Source organism: Lates calcarifer, linkage group LG1, assembly GCF_001640805.2.
Source record: "Lates calcarifer isolate ASB-BC8 linkage group LG1, TLL_Latcal_v3, whole genome shotgun sequence".
Lineage (NCBI taxonomy): Eukaryota > Metazoa > Chordata > Actinopteri > Centropomidae > Lates > Lates calcarifer.
Window position 1 is genome coordinate 14,606,583 of NC_066833.1, and position 19,257 is coordinate 14,625,839.

The 19,257-nt window shown below is 40.4% G+C and overlaps 1 protein-coding gene across 1 annotated transcript; it reads right to left on the reverse strand.

Annotated features, from left to right (window-relative positions):
• Positions 1–572: 572 nt before the first annotated feature.
• ptprna (protein tyrosine phosphatase receptor type Na) lies at positions 573–18,868 on the reverse strand. The gene is given in 26 exon segments (XM_018671919.2): positions 573–1,601; positions 1,711–1,784; positions 2,395–2,459; positions 2,629–2,682; positions 3,507–3,673; positions 4,596–4,715; positions 4,898–4,975; positions 5,124–5,159; positions 5,161–5,198; positions 5,487–5,634; positions 5,742–6,008; positions 6,513–6,722; positions 8,230–8,294; positions 8,516–8,595; positions 8,697–8,783; positions 8,939–9,139; positions 9,171–9,226; positions 9,315–9,349; positions 9,447–9,572; positions 9,747–9,899; positions 10,031–10,226; positions 10,407–10,554; positions 10,665–10,782; positions 11,141–11,251; positions 14,938–14,988; positions 18,557–18,868. Coding segments are annotated over 26 exon segments (2,832 nt in total). The 5' UTR covers positions 18,633–18,868; the 3' UTR covers positions 573–1,529.
• Positions 18,869–19,257: the final 389 nt, after the last annotated feature.

Genomic DNA, 19,257 nt, shown 5'->3' on the forward strand with positions numbered 1-19,257 from the left:
ACCCATTTTGTTCTGGACAGTGGGTACAGTATATGTAATTATTGTTGTTGAAAAGTAGAAATTACCACACTGGAAAAACAATTATCCTTGCAAGTGGAAAATGATGCATAAAGCAAAAAGAAATGTCTTCTGAAACTTAATAAGCCAATCATAATAATAATAATAATAATAGTAATAATAAAACATTTCCTGCTGACTATAGTGAATCAGTCCATGGAAGTTTATCTTCAAGAGACTTAAAGGATAATATCAAGCAACTGAGAATAACACCCCACCAAATAATTTGAGATAAAGCACTAATTGACAATATTGTTATACAGTTATTTTTAGCTGTTCCAAATTTTAGTTACGAGGGGCAACTGTCTGAAAAACACATAGGTAAGACTAGTACGATTAAATGCTAATATCTGGCCTCACTGTTGATGATACAAATTGAATGTTATGTTGAATTCATATCAATACATTCAGAGAAAACAACCTTTTTTTTAAATGTACCATTTAACTTTTGTTTTTATTAAACATACTGTAAAGCACACCCAGAAAAAGAAGAGCACTCACTCCTTTTTTGTCTGTTTTCTGCTGCATCACATCACAAATTTATTAAGGTCAAATCAAAAATACATTTTTTATAGATATTTTCTATCTGCTACATGAAATAAACACAATCATCAGGGTGAGTCATTTACATTAATCACAAGGGCGTACACTGAGTAAGACAAAAAAAGAACCCAAACAAAGTTACTTAGTTTGTGCAAACAATCATGTTGTCAAGGCAAAGACGAACCTCTCAAATAAAAACTTGCTGGAAGTCGACACACACTTGACAGTGGCATACAGTATTCTGGTGGACACGCAACACTACACTCAGAGTTAAATGGAGAGAAACCTTACCATGGATCAGTAGGATGGTTGCCTTGTGGTCGGGCGTTTGGTAAGTTTGTGAAGGGACTTAACATTATTTTAACATTAGTCGAAGAGAGTTGTAACGTTCAACAGAACAGCCAAAACAAACCTTCAACTTTGGTGGTAAATCATCTGTTGATTAATCATTTGAAGTAATCATGTCATCATGTCCAGGGCTGATGAGGGGAAGATGGAATCAAATGGCAGCAAAATAGGTAAACAATGTTCAATATGTCAATACAGTCATTCAGACTGGATTCTCACCAGTGCAGTATGTGCATTCTTTTGCTTTGCACTTCATATCTGATGGCTTCATTGTTGACTAATTAGGTAGAAACTGAGCAAAGTCTCAAATTTGTGCCATATGATGAAAAAATTATCCTCTGTTCATATTTACATCCTCATCAATTAATACACTTTTCGACAAAATTTAGTTTTAAAAACCCAGAGAATGAGTAGATGGTAAAATACTGCATGCTGAAAACAAGTGTGGTAGAGCAAATTCTTATTTACAGTGATGGCCAGACATACACGACTGGATCGCACGAGTGTGTCCTTTGGAGAGCGAGTGTATTTTTATCTTTCCTTTGTCTGTGCATCCTCAGTGTGTCCTCGGCTGCTGCAGCTCACTGTGGCAGGGCTTTCAAGATGGCATTCACCTCCTCTGCTACTGCCGTGAGCGCAAACTCAAACTGATCCTATTAGGGAGGCGAGCGAGAACAGGTGAGAAAAAAACAGAGATGGATGGTTAAAGATAGGACAGAGGGAGACACTCAAAACTAAACACACACAACATATTGTTGGTACCTTAGTGCGGACCAAGCCAGGTCTCTGGTCTCTGATGTGCTCCAGTGTGGCTGCGATGTCAATCTCTTTCACTCCTAATGACAACAACAGGAACAGGAACAGCATCACTGCCACAGTTTTTGCGGTTTCTTACCGCTGTTTTGGTGCAACAGAAGATAAGACCCTACGCTCCAAATCCACTTAACCTATAAAAAAGGTGAATCAAACATCTACGTTTCCAACTGTTAGTGAATACATTTTCTAAGAGAGGTTTTAAATGACTTTCTTCAGTTCTGTGATCTTTAAAAAATAACAACTCAGAACTCTCAGATCTGTAAACAAAGAAACAACAAAGAGTAATATAATCATTTTTTAAAAAGAAACTAAATTTCATATATCATGACACTTTTTTACCAGCTAACATGCCTCCCCAAAGCTACCAATAAACAACACATACATTTATGCTTACGTAGTGTGGAATAATAATTCAAATATCGCTTAAGCAGAATCATTTAACTACATTAGGACTACAGCTCCCACTGCTGTCCACAATAGGTAACACAACTTTGACATAATTCCAATTCTAAATGTTCCAGGACACATTTTGCTCATTTTGGATCATCTACGGGCTCCACGTCAATGCCTTTGAGTACTGAACTATATCTATCTATATCTAAATAATGCGTGTTTGAATGAGCAGCTCACCTTTGGCCATGCGGTTCAGCACCATGTCAATGAGGATGTACGTGCCAGCTCTGCCAGTACCATCACTGTAGGAGTGACAGAGACACATAAGGAAGCTGTCAAAGCGCACATGATCATCCAGAGTGTTTATCTCAAACCACTCTCCAAATGCATATATATTATACGTTTCTGGGAATACACGTTTCTGTGTCCTATCAGAATTTCTTCTTTTCCTTTTTTTTTGTTTTGTTTTACCTGCAGTGAACGATGATTGGGCAGGAACGACCTCTGTAGCATTTATTCACCTTCCTGAAAAGCAAGGGAACAAGAGAAAGTAGAGAAAGAAAGCAGTACTAAATGCATACAGCAAAGGACAAAATGTCTCTGATGCCACTTCAGGTAATGTGGTTAAATTAACAGCAAAGAGATGACAGCAGTATGTGACCAAGTAGTAAGAACGAGAAATGGAAAGACACACATAAATGTTAGGTGAAAACAATGAGATTAGGAACGAGGGAAAGACAGACAGAAGGACAGAAAAATACAGAAAGTGCATGAGGTTGTGACGGACAGCAAAATGGGAAAACAGGAAAGAATAAGTGAAGAGGAAGCCACAGATTCACTGTCCCTCTTGCAGTAGCCAGTCACACCTGCCAATGCTCATTTTTGTGACTATGCAACTGGAGCCAGAGTACTAGCTGCAAACCACAAAAATGACACTGGGAGATGTTAAAATACAAACCTATCAACCTGCACACTGGGAGAGAGGGAGAGAGAGAGCGCTGAGATGATGGATAAGGCATGACATTAATAGCGTGGATGCCTTATTTAGTTATACACAGTGTAAAAAGACAGGGAGAATGTGCAACAAAGACAAGACATGGAAGTGGTGGAGATGATCACGAAGTGATGGAGATGATCAGGAAGTGATGAAGATGATCAGGAGGATTCAGACCCCCTGATGCAACCACTGAGTCACCGTGACATTTCACCCACTGCATCGTGACTACCTGTTCACTCTGTTTTGTGTTTACTCATCGACAGTTACTGAATCTTGTGACACCGTTTGAATTCAAGAGCACATGTGAGGATAGCGTGTGTACACGTGTCTGTGCATCTGCGCTGTCTCTTACCTGCGGAAGTCAAGCAACGGTCTCGTAGAAGTGGGGATGCCGTCAGCCGGCCAGCTCAGCAGGTGGAACTGTGTCAAGGTTCTGGTCTCCTGTGTCTGGATGTTCTTCAGGTAGAAGCTGCGCACCAGGAAGTCCTTACACCAGATGTGCTCTGACACCAGGTTCACCTGATTAAGAGAGAAAGCAGAGAGCTACTTGAAAGGAGCCCACCCACTGAATTCCCATTTTTTTCCATTTTCTGCAATACAGTGTTTCTTTGTCAATATGAAAAATTAAAAAAGATTACATGAGAAGGGACAAATCAGTAAGTACCCTCAGTTTGGCACCAGGGGGAGACATACCATATAAAGGATTTACGTTGCCTCATCTTTAGCAGCTGATGGTGTGGTGTTCCCATGTGAGACAAGCTGCAATGGTGCTGCTCTCACCACCAGTTCTCATGCTGCCCTGATGCTTGCTAATGCAAGTGCACAATAGCGTTGATGTTTTGCAGAGGTAAACCAGGGCACACGGGCAGCAAATGAGGTAAAAGACCCAAGTGGTGCTGCAGTGAAAACTGGGCAACCACATGATAGTGCTCCTTGCAGAAGAAAATCAAGGCCAAATCAAAAGATACATACATGCAAGGACTGTAAACATGGGTGTTAGTACATGCTGGATGTTTCTGTTTAATCTCGAGATTATAGGTGGAAATTCTGAATTCTACATTCTGTCTTTTCTGGGTTTTTTCCTCCAAATTTAAATCAGAATTATAACTAATCTTAAAATGATGTATTTAACCTCAGAGATTTGATTTTGTTCTCAAAATTGTGGGTTTAATCTGAAACCTATTTATTTATCTGTTCACATATGGCCCTATTTCTGTTTTGTACATATATCTTTTGAACAAAACTGTTACAGGGCCAATGCAGGGAAGCATAACACTGAATGTTTGGTCTGTGCTATAATTTTAATTAATTTTGTTGTGATCTATTCAATTTATTATTATTTTATCATATTATTTATTCTTATTTATTTATATATATAATTTAATTTTAGTTTTACATATTATGTGAACTTAGAGGTTGTGAGTCTCAACATGAAATTAACCTCATAGATGTGGTAGAGTGATGAGCCCTCATCAGGCCAGTATCGCTCGCACTGCTTCTCTCCATCTTCTACCAGGGCCGTCATCATCACAATCACTGTGCAGCCATTCTCCCACACCATCTGTGGGTTGGACAGAAGAAACACACACACACACACAGATATATAAGCAGACATGAACACACACACACACACACACACACACACACATACACTCAGTCGTCACATTAAAGTAAATCTGTAACATCTGGAGGAAGTGACAAAACAAGGCAGGAAAAGGACATTAGGGGGAAGATTGCACTGACCTGCCAGAAATCAGCAACAGTGTGGGGCAGAGGTCCCTGTGTGGCAATATACGCTGGTTGGCGGGGGTCATGATCAAACTGTTGGTAAGAGAGAAAATAATAGTTTTTTTTATCGTTTTTTTGTTTTTTAATTTAAACTTTCATGTTGGATTAGGGGATAATTCTCCATTTATCAAACTACTAATTCATATATAAAATACAATAAACAGTTTGAGGAATTTCTTACAATGATGCTAGCGTTGATGTAATCTTGCTTATTGGGGATTTACTTCAGCCTTCAGCTTCACCCGAGAGTGATCATCTGGAAAAGACAACAGGTGTCAAGTAAGGATTAGTCAGTTAATGATTGAATGAATGATACTGCAAAATGAAAAAACAGAAATATGGTTTATCTTTGAAATCATAATGTTTTCTACTGTTTCCCTGCTTACTGTGCAGTTCAAGTCTATGAAAATGTGTGAAAACAGCACGATGCTGTAAATGTTTGCAAACAAGCTGAGAATATTAAACAGGGGGACTGATAACTGAAAGATGAGATACACTTTTACAGATGACAGAAATGATCAGAAAGAGTGACACATGCACTCACAGGGAAGGGATTCAGCGTGTCTGTTTCTGTCCATGTTGCTTGGACTTTGAGCCACAGCTACTGAACTGGGTTCAGCCTGGTAGGAGCACAAAGCTTCCCATTCCTTCTGAAGGCGGTCCTTATTACGCAGGTGATCCTCCATGTATGCCTGCGAGAGAGACAGCACACAGGAGGTCAAAAACTGCTCATCAAGAGCAAGGATGATTTTTACAGAAAGAGAATACTCTGCTACACCAGGAAGCATGTCATACTCACCAGTATCATGTGACCAGTAGAGATGTCCATATTAGACTGGGCTGGCTCTTCGCTCCAGGACGGGGTTGAGCTGTGGGTGGAGGATGGGCTGTGCTGAGGACCGTCGCTGAACTGGGAGGAAACGCTGCTGACGCGAGACGTGTCCGTACCCCGTCGACCACCAGCACCCGTGCCTATGGCAGGCCCCGCTATGCTGCTACTCACCCCGCCCACACAGTCCTGGCGGCACAGGGAGGATTTGGACGCCATGTGCTGCCGACATAGCTCCTGAATGGACAGTAGGGATGGTGGGAATAAAAACCCATTGATTCACTGGTCACCATTGATTGATTGAAAAATCATTTAGTGTATTACAGTAAATATCAAAAGCAATGATAAATATAAAGGAAAATATTATTTTTGCACCATAAATTATTAACTTGACATTTTACTTTTAGTGATTGATGGATTGATAATCAAAATTAAAAATACTATTGAAATGTTTGTCACAATTGTGTAATCACAATTGTGCTTGTCATCTGTAAGTGAAATTATAAGAATAAAACATAATCTGCCAGATATTCACAAATATATTGTGCTTTTTACTGTCCATCACCTGGTTTTTATGTGTAGTCTTTTACAACCAGGTAGGGCAAGGAGCAGGAAGTTTAACATACATTATAAAAGATGTTCTTTACATGTGTGAGGGGACACTGTATTCTTAAATAGTTTAAAATATAAAGTATATAAAATGTCTTTTCCTCAGTCCTGAATGTCTTTATGCTGTCTTACCTGGTAATCAAAGTGTGTTTCTGCTCCTCCTTCTGGCCCCAGACCAAGCTTGCCATTGGCCACTTGCTGAGCATAGTGCCTGAGACAAGCTATAGCCATGGCCAATACCAGCACACCTCCTACGACTGCCATGGAAACAAGGGTGATAACAGTCCCACTGGAGCCCTGGGAAACTCTGGTTACCTGAGGGAGACCCCGTGCATCTGTCCTCTGGGACAAAGCCAATAATAAAGAGTAGTGAGCACAATATGAGGAGGTGGAGGAAGGAACACAAAGACAACAGATTATTATGAGCTAAGCCGCCCCAGGGATTCTGCCCCAAGCACTGGTATTCAAAGGTCATTCATTTCATTTGAACAACAAATTTGTTTCTCTCTAAAATGCACATGACAGCAAGGTGTGCTCAATGAGCAGCTGAAGTTGAGTTTAAAAGACAGAAGTCTGGAAGGTCTAGGTATTACACTATAAGAACACATTAAAAAGACAGCAGAGGTTGGTGGAGATCAGTGAACCACTGCACAGGACATGCCACACATTGATGCTTTGAGTTTCAGTCTGCTCCAGAGTGTCATTCCACCTCTGCTTCATCTTTTTTCTATCTTTCAAAAGATTTTTTCTATGCTGCCCGATACAAAATGTACCCAATACAATTACACATTACAGTCTTGCTGCTTTAATTTAGAGCTAGATGCACATTCACACACACAGAGTGACACGCCACACTCCTGTTCACTGCACAAAAAACTCTTAATATATCACCATATATATGGTGATATATATATCACCATAATTGTTTTTTTTAAATTCACTGGATTAATCTAAAAATACATTTCTATATGAATTATAACAGTAACGAGAAGACTTCACTATTTAATGATTTAAAACATTCTGCCATCTCATCACATCAGCACCTCACACAAACGCCATTAATGTATTGGTAGGACTATTACGATATTATTTCTGCTGCCCAAAATGCAGTGTGTGTGCGTGTTATCCTAATATTCAATCTCTTCATTTCATTATTAATCCATCAAACACAAAATGGGAGATGCAGGCATGAGCCAGAGAGCTGTTTGTTTGAATAAGAGGGAATAATGAGGTTAATGACACCTGTGACTGTTGCCATAGCACCTGGGATCTGAAAGCCACAGTAGAGGTGGTGCGGAGGGGGGAGGTTGTAGGGGATGGAGTGCCATGGCAACAAGTGAAAAGCTGGTTGTTATAAGGTTGTCGCTTTGCTGATTTGTTCCAGCCACTTACCCTCCAGGTGGCACAAACTCACAGGGGTTACACCCACACACAATATTACAGCACATAGTATCATGGTAGATTGAAAACCAGCTTTATGGGTGGTGAGATAGATGTGCTGCCTTTGTCTGTGCAGCACTGCATAGTACGGTGCTCTGTTCACCTGAGGGCTTGTGCTTGTAATGTCATTTCTCTTACAAAAAAATTTCTTAAAGTTACCAACCAATATGTGATGACTACAATGTGAAAACAAGACTGTCAGGGGTGTCACTTGACTCTACCAAGTCTGGTAATCTGAGCCCACGAATGAACAATTCAAGTTAAAATGGTAGTGATTATATCTCAGTTGCCTTGACAACTGCTCCATATGCTACTGGATGGGGATGGGGGGTTTAAAGGGAAATTTTCCAGAGGTTGTGTCTGTGTGTGTGTGTGTGTGTGTGTGTGTGTATGTGTGTGTAGAGTATACCTCTCCCACGCCAGTCTGCACAATCTTCAGGCCTGTCTCAGATTCCAGGAAGTTCTTTTCAGATACTGTTGGGTTAAAATAAACACAACAAACATTTCATCATTGGATGTGAAAAAAAAAAGCTTTGGCAAAATGGTATTTGAGGAAAAAACTGTGAGAGTGACAGAATTATGTTCCCACGCACTGTACTTTTTATTTATTTTCTTCATGCTTGTGTGCACGGTATGTGTGGGTAGGTAGGTGTGAGTGTGTATGTCTGTGTGTGTCTGTGTTTTCTGAGCCTCACCAGCTTTAGCAGCCACCTCTGCAGCCGTCATGTTGTGCTCATTCTGGCGGACACGGAACGTCAGTGCAGGACCCACCACGCTGGAAACAACACACCACACACACACACACATTTGATGCTTCAAAACTGTGAAAATTCACAACCCTCTCACACACTGACACACATGTAATGGTAATGTTACCTGATATTAATGAAGCTGCTAGTTGTCAGGTGTATCTTATCAGCCAATAGGTCCAACAGCTTCACTCCATCATATAGACTCAGAGGACTGAGGGGAAAAAATGTTCTATGTTTTATTTTCTGCTCTTTACTGGCAATTCACACAGGATTCAGAGATTTCAGGTCATTAGAGCCCTCTTAAACACAAGTTAAAGAACTAAAACAAACAGAAAAACTGATAGCTTAATTTACTCGAGTGCTGACCTCTGGTTGGTGACAATGTAAAAATACTCCTCCTTGGCTCCTGAACCCTTAACGTTTGGCGGTCCCTGCTCCTTCAAGCCTTGTCCAGCTTCTGCAGGGGCAGCCTGAGGAGGTTGGGAGGCAGAGGTGGGAAGGGTGGTGCTCTTGGCCGGAGGTGTAGCTGGGGCTGAGACAGAGGATGGAGCAGGAGGAGCAGGAGGGGCAGGCAGCATGGGCATCAGGGCGACCGAGAACAGGAGCAGACTTCTGCGGCTTATTTGACACACTGTCTGTTTTTAACAGCTGCATCTGAGGGGGGGGATTGATAGAAAACTTGGTGGTAAAAAAGTGAATGATTACAGTTTATTATCTCTGCAATCAATGGATGTGGACATACCTCCTTGAGGGTGATGAGGTCTTTTTCAACTGGATCTGTGTTGAGAGAGACAAACTTAGACAATATAACACTTTTAGTATATATTTTTTTCCCATTCTCGCGTTTCTTTGTTACTAGCTTGGGGGACTGTACCTGTTTTTTCTTGGGCCTTTAGCAGCTGCAGTATGAGGGCTAGCTTATAGAGCTGTTCCTGACTGAGATCTTTGGGGTCAACCCCGTACTTCTGTAAGACTCCTGACATCCTCTGGAGCAGGCCATCTGACACAGGATAACACAGTTAGCTCTATTTTTGTATAGCCCAATTTAAAAAATACATTTATTGGATATGCACATTCTTTGCCGGTGCACCAATAGTGGAAACCTGGTGTTATACTTGTGTCGCTTAGCATCCTCTCTTGAAGACATTATACAAATTCTGTATAAGTTCCTCACCATTGTTTCCAGGCAGAGTGCTGAAATCCTGAGGAGTCTTCTTGTGCTGCATTGCTTGCTGTCTGCCTGCAGTACCAACCCTCTCCTCTAAGCTGTAGTCTTCCACATAATCCACTGGTATCTCCAGTTCAAAGTCTTCATAGTAAGGCAGACCTGCTCATAGCAAAATGGGTTATGATGGAAAAGAGAATCATTTAGTTATAACGTATCATGTAATGTGTCATCATTCCTGAGTAGCATCTTTTCCTGAGTATTTTATTTAGGAAACTTGAAAAAAAGTTTACCTCCGGGGGCAATGGGAGCAGCCCCTCGGTGGCGATATGAGGGCTGTGCGGATGCCAAGTACAGAGACAAGGCTTCCTGTACCAGCTGCCTGTCACGCTCCCGCTCTCTCTGACTGGCCTGGGACCTTGAAGAGGGGCGGGCATAGCTGCCTCCTGCCCCTATGAGAGACCTCTCTACTTCATCTTGGTATCTATGCTGTGATTAAGAGAGATATCACACTGTTACTTGTCTGTGATATACAACTGTGAGCTTTGATTGTTGTATGAATTAGGATTTATTGTGTGAATTTTTGTCTGCTGTAACCGCAACTGTGCAACAGTTGTGTAAATGACAAACACCTGCTTTTGCACAATCATAATGTGTGAGTTTTCACACCTGGTGGTATGTATATGGTTCCATGGATGCTGTCTGCATTCGCAACTGGGACTGAGGAGGCTCAACAATCATGTAGTCCAGATAGTTGCCACCAGGAGGTGTGGACCCTGACTTAGAGCTATGGTGATGGGGGATGTGCTGTTTAGACCTGGCAGCCAGGAAAGAAAGGGAGACAAGATTAGGAAGGGTCAAAAGGAAGGAAGGATAAAGAAGCAGGCTCAGTGTGAAATAAAAAGGAGGTAACTGGAGAGTACTTACTGGGGTGAATGAGAAGAGGAGGAAGAGGAATTTGGCTTAGAGGGATGGGTGGTGTGGGGAACTCTCTTTAGCTCCTTTGATAAAATATACTGGGTGATGTCATCCTGCCATGAAAGCCCTGCAAACACACACACACACACACACACACACACACACACACACAGATAGAGTCTCTACAGTTTTTACTGTTTCTAATAGGAATTGTATTCAAGTACTTGTATTATTAATGTATAACTGCCTGTATTCAAAAAGCATCACCAGCTGTAGTTTCTGTTTTTATATCAATTAGCAAATGTCACATTCTAGCAAGATAAAATTAAAAAAAATGACATTCACGAGTCATTAAACACAACTCCACTGTCTAAACCTTTGACTTTATGTTTTTAATCACTGCTACTTAGAAACAAGTGGCATTCACTTTAACAGTTTAATGTCAGTAAATGAATACTATTTAGTCTTTTCGTGTTCTATCTTACCTTGTAGCATGAGCTGTTTGAGGACTTCCTGCATCCTCTTCAGAACAGGAACTGACACCTGGTACTGGACCTGGTCCTGCTTAGGGCTAAGACACTGACCAAACAGCCCATCTGGAATAAACACATCCAACATTTATAAATGTTTTTAACCCTTATTTTGTCAGGATAGTCCCTTTCAAAGTGACTTCAGAACAATTTCTTCATGAAAGATGATTTAACATGTCACAGAAGGCACAGGTATAAATAATAAAAATGGTGGTTTAATTTCACTTAGCTGCAGTGCCCTGGATATTGTGCCTGTTGGCTGCCTGCCCTGTCTTACTAGGACACTTGAAATGAACACAGTTGTTGTTAATGTTATTGTTACACTTGTGCTTTTCCTAGTGTGACAAGTCAAAAATGTCTGCTGTGGAAAAGGGCTGTGAAAGATAGTGTACAGACAGTATTTAACAATGTGGACCAACAAACAGAAAAATATTAAACTGTATCTTAAATGACCTCTGAAACTCTCCCACAAATGGCTCACAATGGCTGCCCTTGAAGAACAGAACCTGTAGCCCACAGCAGTGAGTCATACTTTTTAAGTACAGTCTGCACACTTTATACTGCTTATCACAGTCGTTGTGACAAGGTTATACCACCATCAGTGTATGTGCTTTTGAAACAGTTGCTAACCTGCAGGCTACCTCACAGCAGATATAACAGTAATATAATAACAATTTTCTGTCATAATTAGAAGCTTATCAATATCAATTTTGAACATCTACAATACATGAAGAAACCATTTCTGTATTTTATGTCAACCTTAGTCTACACAATTACATGCATCCACTCTGCAGCCAGATACAAGCTGATGCATCATTCTAAGTTGGACATAGTATTGGTTGTTCTGTAGGCCTGTTGCTTTGCATTGAGGCATAGAAATGTTTATCCTCTCTAAGTCTAATAAATAGATATAAACCGCATCAAAAACTGGCTGTAACCAGGAGATTAAGCTGTCAATACTGGAAAACCCATGATCCACTCAGACAACATTCAGGGGGAGAGAAACCATCTACCACAAAGTGTGGATTATTCAAGAGACATGGTGAGAATCTGAAATTTCCAAATTTATGACACTGTGACCAGCCAAATTTCATATTTAAGGCTCGGATTTAAACTCTGAACTCTCAGTGAAGTAAGAAGAACATTCTTCTAAAAGAAAGACAGATTGCCAGAGTGCTAAGTGAAAGGAACAGAACTAAAGCAGAGCAGAGCAGAGAATGTATTATTTGGCGCACTGATGAGTCACCACGGTCTTTCATTATGCCAGATAAATCTCACACAACCCAACCAGCTACAGTGAGATGGTGAATTGTTGCACTGAACAGATTAAAGAGGATTAATGTGTTTTTATAGCCACTTCAAATGAAACAGTATGGCTTAGAGTAGAGAGACATGTTTTTACTTTACATTTTGAATAAGTAACTCTTAGAGAGGGTGGGTATGCAATAAGGTAATTGCCTTGTGTTAGTGTTATGACACTATGATATCCTCTTGTGATATTACCTAAGTCTGACAGATGTGCAGAATACTAACTAGAAATGCAGAGAGATACAGATACAAAGTTGTGCAGCTTTCCCAAAATGAACTCATGGAAAGTTATGTTTTTTCCACTCATGTTTTCCATCCCAGAGAATGTTACACCCCAATCATATTACAAATAGCCAATGTTGATGATGTGATTATGGCACAGGATATTGTATCCTGGCAGTGTACTGCACTGATGAGTACAATAGCCTCTGTTATTTTTGGTGGTGAGCTGACTGATGGCAGAGAGACAAGGGGCATGAGGAAGAGAAATAGAAGATGAATGGAGAGAAGACAGAAAACAACATGGCTTGATTGAATTGAGACTATTTCTGGAGCTTGTGTTATTTCTGTATATCTGTCATATTTGTGCAGGGACAATAGTATTTAATTTTGTACATAGGAATCTGATAAATGTAAGTGAAAGCCACCTCCACTCTAAGAAAAAATAAATAAATAAAAAAAATAAAAGCAGTCAGTCATTTATGTTCATCCTGGACATCTAGCACTGCACGCTCCACTACTTCTACTAAATGTATGAAGACTGCAGACAGTGAATGCCTGGTACACAGCCAATCCTACAAGGGCCTGCTACATATTCTGCCACAGAGACAAATAATCATCTCCTGTGCTGTGCTCTGCATACAGCACAACAGTGCACACATGACACAATCCAAGAAATCGGAAATGAGAAACTACTTACAAATAACCAATTCAAATTATTTTCCTGAGTTCTGTTTAAAGGTTCATATTCACCGAGCATAGAGTGCTTTCATTATTTAACTAAGCTAGAGAGTGATTTCCTTCTTATTTTAATGGATGGCTAGCTGCCTCCTGTGCTGGATCAGTCTTTACGTTGTTCAAAAGCACAGAGAGATGTTTTTGATGTTCATCCTACAGCAGCAAACAAGCTCTCTTCCAAAAAAGCTGGAGTAATGAAACTGCAGGATTAATACCAGCAATATAATCACAAAAAACTTAATTAGGATTCCTCACACTACTCATTCTGAAAAAAAGCAACATATTATGCACTGCTGAATTTGCATTTGAGAGGATATACAAAATGAAACAGCACATTTATTAAAACAGGCATTTATTTTCAATGTAGCATGTCCACATTATTTATGAGAGGGACAGTCATAGAAATAAAATAATTAATTTACAGACTCTTGTGATACAGTACAACAATTGGCTCAAGGGGACTTACCGAACACAAGCAGGAGGTACAAATCATTTGAAGGGGAGGGTGCTGCCTTGGTTAATTAAGACCCAGAAGAGTCTGAATGTGTCACTGTTTTCTGCTCCTATAGTTGTCTCATGCAGACAAACACCTCCTTGACCTCTTCATCTTAACTCAACACAGTTGCTGTGTATTCTTCCTAAGGTGTCAGTCACTGTATGTGTCTATCAAGACTGTGGTTGTTATGCACTGTGTGGAGTTTTATATTTTTCACCCATAAGCTAAAAAAAATGTGTGCTGCTGTCTAACAAAGAAATGTAAAGCCTCTTTTACATTCGATGTTTTGGAGACCCAGAACCAGACTGGCAGAATGAGAGACAAAGGGCTCATTTCAACCAATCAGACTAAAAATCTTTGAGTAGTCGTTCATTAAATATTTTTCTCTCATGTTCTGTCCTCAGACACGCTGATGCATAAATCTAGCCCTGTGTGTGCTGCCGAGCTGGAGATACGCCAATCCATTTTGTATTCTGTCCAATGGCTGAGTGTGTGCGTAAGTGCAATTTCCACAGAGAAGTGCGTAAGTGTGTGTCAGTGACTCATCACTGTATTAGCACAACAACTGTGGGGGTGTCGACCTCACCGTGATGTCAGTGTTGCCATGGAGACAGTGGAGCGGGGGAGGAGCTTAGATAAAGATGAGGAAAGAGAGTGGGACAGGTGACAGAGAGAGATAGACACATGGCGCTGAGAGAGGGAAAAAAAAAATCCTTGACTTGTGTATTTTTATACACAGCCTTTGTCCCAGCATGCTTCCAGTGACACTATGTGTGTGTGTGTGTGTGTGTGGTGTGTGTGTGTGTGTGTGTGTCCAGCTGTGGGGTTAATAATTTAACAAGCTGCACAGGTACAGAAAGACTTAAGAAAGTAGTCTGTCTTAAAAGTTTAATGCTCAAGTTCAAAAAAGAGATTATATTTGATAATGTATGTTTGCCTTTGTGCATACATGTGAGTGTGTGTGTATGTGTCTGGTACTTGTTGTACTCACCATCTGAGCAGTACTGATCCCTTGTGCACAGCTTTCTGTCAAACAGGCAACCTGAGGGAGAATGACAAAGAGATTGCTAGGTGCAGGTACTCTGGGTAAAATCATTCACAGCAATTTCCATGGCAACACCTGCTTTAATTCACATTTAGAGGGCTGAAATGAGAACAGAACAAAGTGAGCTTAACCCTGGCTTACTCATTCTAATTAGCTTCAAATGTGCTGCACAGTGGTAGCCAAAACACCCAACTCACCGACAACCAAGCACCCACAACCTTCACCCTGTCTTTCCTATTAAAATCCTAATGCACTAATCATTTCTAAAGACTTTAAAATAATGCCACAGGGACATTTTAAAAGTCCCTCAGCACAAGTGATATCATTAATAAATCCAAAACCTAAGACTTCTGAAAACCTTGAAATGCAAAATGATTTTATGTTCGTGTGGACAGTTTTATGCCTTTTCGGATTCTGTGGAAATGCTTTAAAAGCTGAACTAGCTATCTATGTTATGTGAAAGTAAAAATACAATTTTACATTCATATATTTAGAAGAGTTTTTTTTGTATTTTTGCTCCACTATTTCTTATTGTAGGTCAGTGAGTGAGTCCTTGGATGGTACGGCATTGTGGGAAGGAGCAGGTGGCTGGCGATAGATAGGAATGTAGCACATCAGAATATGCATGGATAGCTCTGTCTGACTGACTGTCTTTCTCTCTCAAGTCACATCTCATCCTATCTCTTTTTACTCCTAATGTCCATAGTCTATCAAATAAAAGGTATAAAATCTGTGTGTGAGTGTATGTATGTTGAAGACATATCCCAAACTGAAGTAAAAGAGATGGCAGGTGACTGGCTGATTTGCTGAAATGATGGAACTGATGGATTAAATGTTTACCTGAACACAAACTTGGAAAGAGAACAAAGACTGAGACGCACTTTCACCACCTTTAAACCAAGTGACGCAGTACCTAACAGCATATTCTGTGACTCACCTCTTCTTTCTTTGAGGAGAGAAGAAACACATACGCACAGTGTCCACACACACAGTGCAATGTCTTGCATTTCTCTCATGCCCCTCTCAAACTTTGCAGTCTAAAACCTCACACTTTTTATAGAGCACAACTGGGAGATGTTTTGTGGAATTCCAGATTTAAATTCATATGAAGTTATCTGGACAAAATTACTTACTATTATTATTTTTCTTTCTCACACTCATGCAAGGTGAATAACTTCATAAAAGCATTTAGCATCTGGGCGGCATTGAGAATATCAACATAATTACCTGTTCCAATCTGTAAAGCCAAGCTTCAGCAAAAACATGCACAGATATTATTGTACTGGGACACAGCCTAGAGGTATCTGAGTAACTGTAGCACACAGGGGCTTACTGAGAGACTGACATAGACATCATAAGACATTGTGTGTAAATGTCAGCCCTGGTCATCAGAAATTTCCAAGAGAGGACATCTGATTGTGTCAGACCAACCATCACCATAGAGCTAAAAAACAGAACCATGTCACAAAGCCACTTTGATCAATTTATTTTAGTTTATTTTCTAGGGTTGAAAACTTGATTTCATTTCTGGATCTGAGGAGGATGTTTACTTCACAATCATGTGTGTTGACCTATAAGAATGTTTGAGAGAGACACCTCCACTTGTTTTCAGACTAACAAAAAGACAGCAGTAGAGTTCAGATGTTGAAAGCTCTAATGGTAAAACTCCAAGTCCTGGTGTATCAGAGGAAGGCATGTTGTAGTTTACATCCTTCCAAGGCCAACAGTTGTCCCGGTACCAACAGTAACAACAATAACATGTTTTGTAAGAGAAATTATCATTAGATAAAATAGAAAATTGCGTATTCTAGCGCAAAGGCTCCAATGAGTACACGCTTTGGCAAGCAAATTTTAAATTTGTCATAGCAACAGGACATCTGCCCCTTAGGGAAACGACCGGTTACAGAGACGTCAACTCAGACATGAGCATCATGCTGCTCGTGTTCGGATGGACAGTCAGACATATGGACGGACAGCTAATCAAATAAACAGATGGACGAACGCATGTGTGGAACGAAATTAGCGGATGAGTGGGCAAAGAGAAGCAACAGTGGTCACCAGTTTCTCTCCATGGTGCTGAAATCACAGGCGCTTGCAGGATTGTGTATCATCCTGCTTTGCATTGTTCATTGTGATTTTTTATGCTACTGTGATTTCTTCAATTTTCTCAGAGACATTTTTTCCCCCTCGGGATGATTTTTAATGGCAAATTGTAAAGAGACACCAGTAGTTTATGTTAATTTTATGGAGTAGTCTTGAATAAATACTCACATATTACAGTTATACAGTCTTATTATCCCCTAAAATTGCAGTAAGCTGCTTCACCTGTATCCAGTTGCTTCTAAGCTGCTTCATGAATCACATTTGTGTGATTACACATAAAACTGAGGTAAGAAAACACACAAAATATGGCATTCAAATTAAAAGACTGAATAAATACACAGATGGAGGGGAAATAATGGGGGTGGCAGCCCTTTTGTTAGAACAAAAACACACGCCCACTTGTTTACATCAGAGAAAACCTACATTTGGCCTTTCTCAATCTCAGTCTGAATTATGCATTGAATTTATTCCCTCCTTCACAAATCTCCACCTGTACACATCAGACAGACAGGTTTTTAAATATTTAAAAAAATACAGGGGTGTAACAATTCACCTGTTGCATCATTGTATCATTTGCAAATAATTACAGTTGATTTGCGTCAGTGTACTAAGAAACATTCAAGTCACTCCATCTATTGCAATAACCAGAGTGAAATAACCATCAGTGTGTGCTAAAGCTGCTATTGTCAATAATTTTAACATCATAGCCACTGTTGCTAATGTCACTGCCATTTCTACTGCTGAGAGTGACATATGAGGTTGACACTGTTAAAGCATCAGTAAACATATTATTAACAATGCAATAACCTGTTTAACTAAACATGTTTTATTCTTAGTCATTATGGAAGATATGCAACCTACAGTACATTTCTATTTATACTGCTGTTTAAAAACAGTCTATGGTCTAGACTTAATTTATATAATTTAGTGAAACATTAGTTGTCTCATGTTATTTTTAAATTGTACTCATGACCCTGCCCTCCTCTGGGCATTATTCATTTTATCCCCAACATCCAGAAATGGCAGCTGTTTTGAAGAGGACTCCTGATAATAACATTGTGTCACTAAGGAGTTTTGGAGATGCATTTGGGGGGGGGGACAAGACTCCGTTTTCTCTTCCCAGTCACTCTTTGCATCCTCCATCTCTCCTCCACCTCTGTTTAATCTCATTAAACTATCATCCTCTACACTCAACCACATACTGTATCTGTCATTGCCAAATATTTCTCACAGTACAGTTCTTTATTGGAAGGACGACACATAGTTCCCTAAAATGGCACATAAATAGAGTTATCCCTGAATTTAATCTGAGCTGGAATTTTACAGGAGTAGCCGACATGAGGATGCGATCACCATAAAGTCATAAGCTACTTAGACACGCCATGTACCTGTGGTAATATTACAGGAGTGTGACAGAGATTTCTGGTAAGGATAATCATCAGAAACATCATCGTCGTCTTACCGTATTTGTCTGAGATCCCTGGTTGGCACAGCACGGTCAAAAGGAACAGAGCTCGCCATGGTTTAAGGTGTTGCATGATCCTCTCCAGCCTCACAGCAGCAGCAGGAGGAGATGCAGAGAGAAAGATGCCGAGTCCTTTTGCTTTGGTCCCTTCTCTCTCTCCCCCCCGCCTCGCCTTTAAATCCCCATAATGTTCAAACGAGCTGCAGCCAGTGTCGAGAGCTCACACTGAAGCCAAAAAGCTGCTGTGACGGAAAAATACAAATATATGGTTGAAAGAACTAATTCCTCACAGTGAAAAAGGTGGGGCGTGGGGATGAGGAGGAGGAGGAAGGAGGCGGGGGGAGACATGCGACGTAGTACCGACTCACGACAGCACAGCTGCGGAAATAACCGGGAGGAGGGGAGGCTCTGATGCTGCCTACTTGAAATCAACCTGCGGCTACGTCATCACGAAATCAGCGCGAGAGGGAGATGATCGAAAGTGTTAGTTTTGAATATCCCACCCATTCACAAACGTCCATGCATGCGCACGAAACGTGAGACGTTTCTATCTCATGTAACAGTTTGCAGGTGTACACAGGTATATCCGTTCAAGGCTTACAACTTTATCGAATTGTTACGTATGCTTTTTCCAAAGTAAACACACAGGTGTGGAGCTTAAATTTAATAGAATTTCACGTTTGACAGTGGTCAAGAAA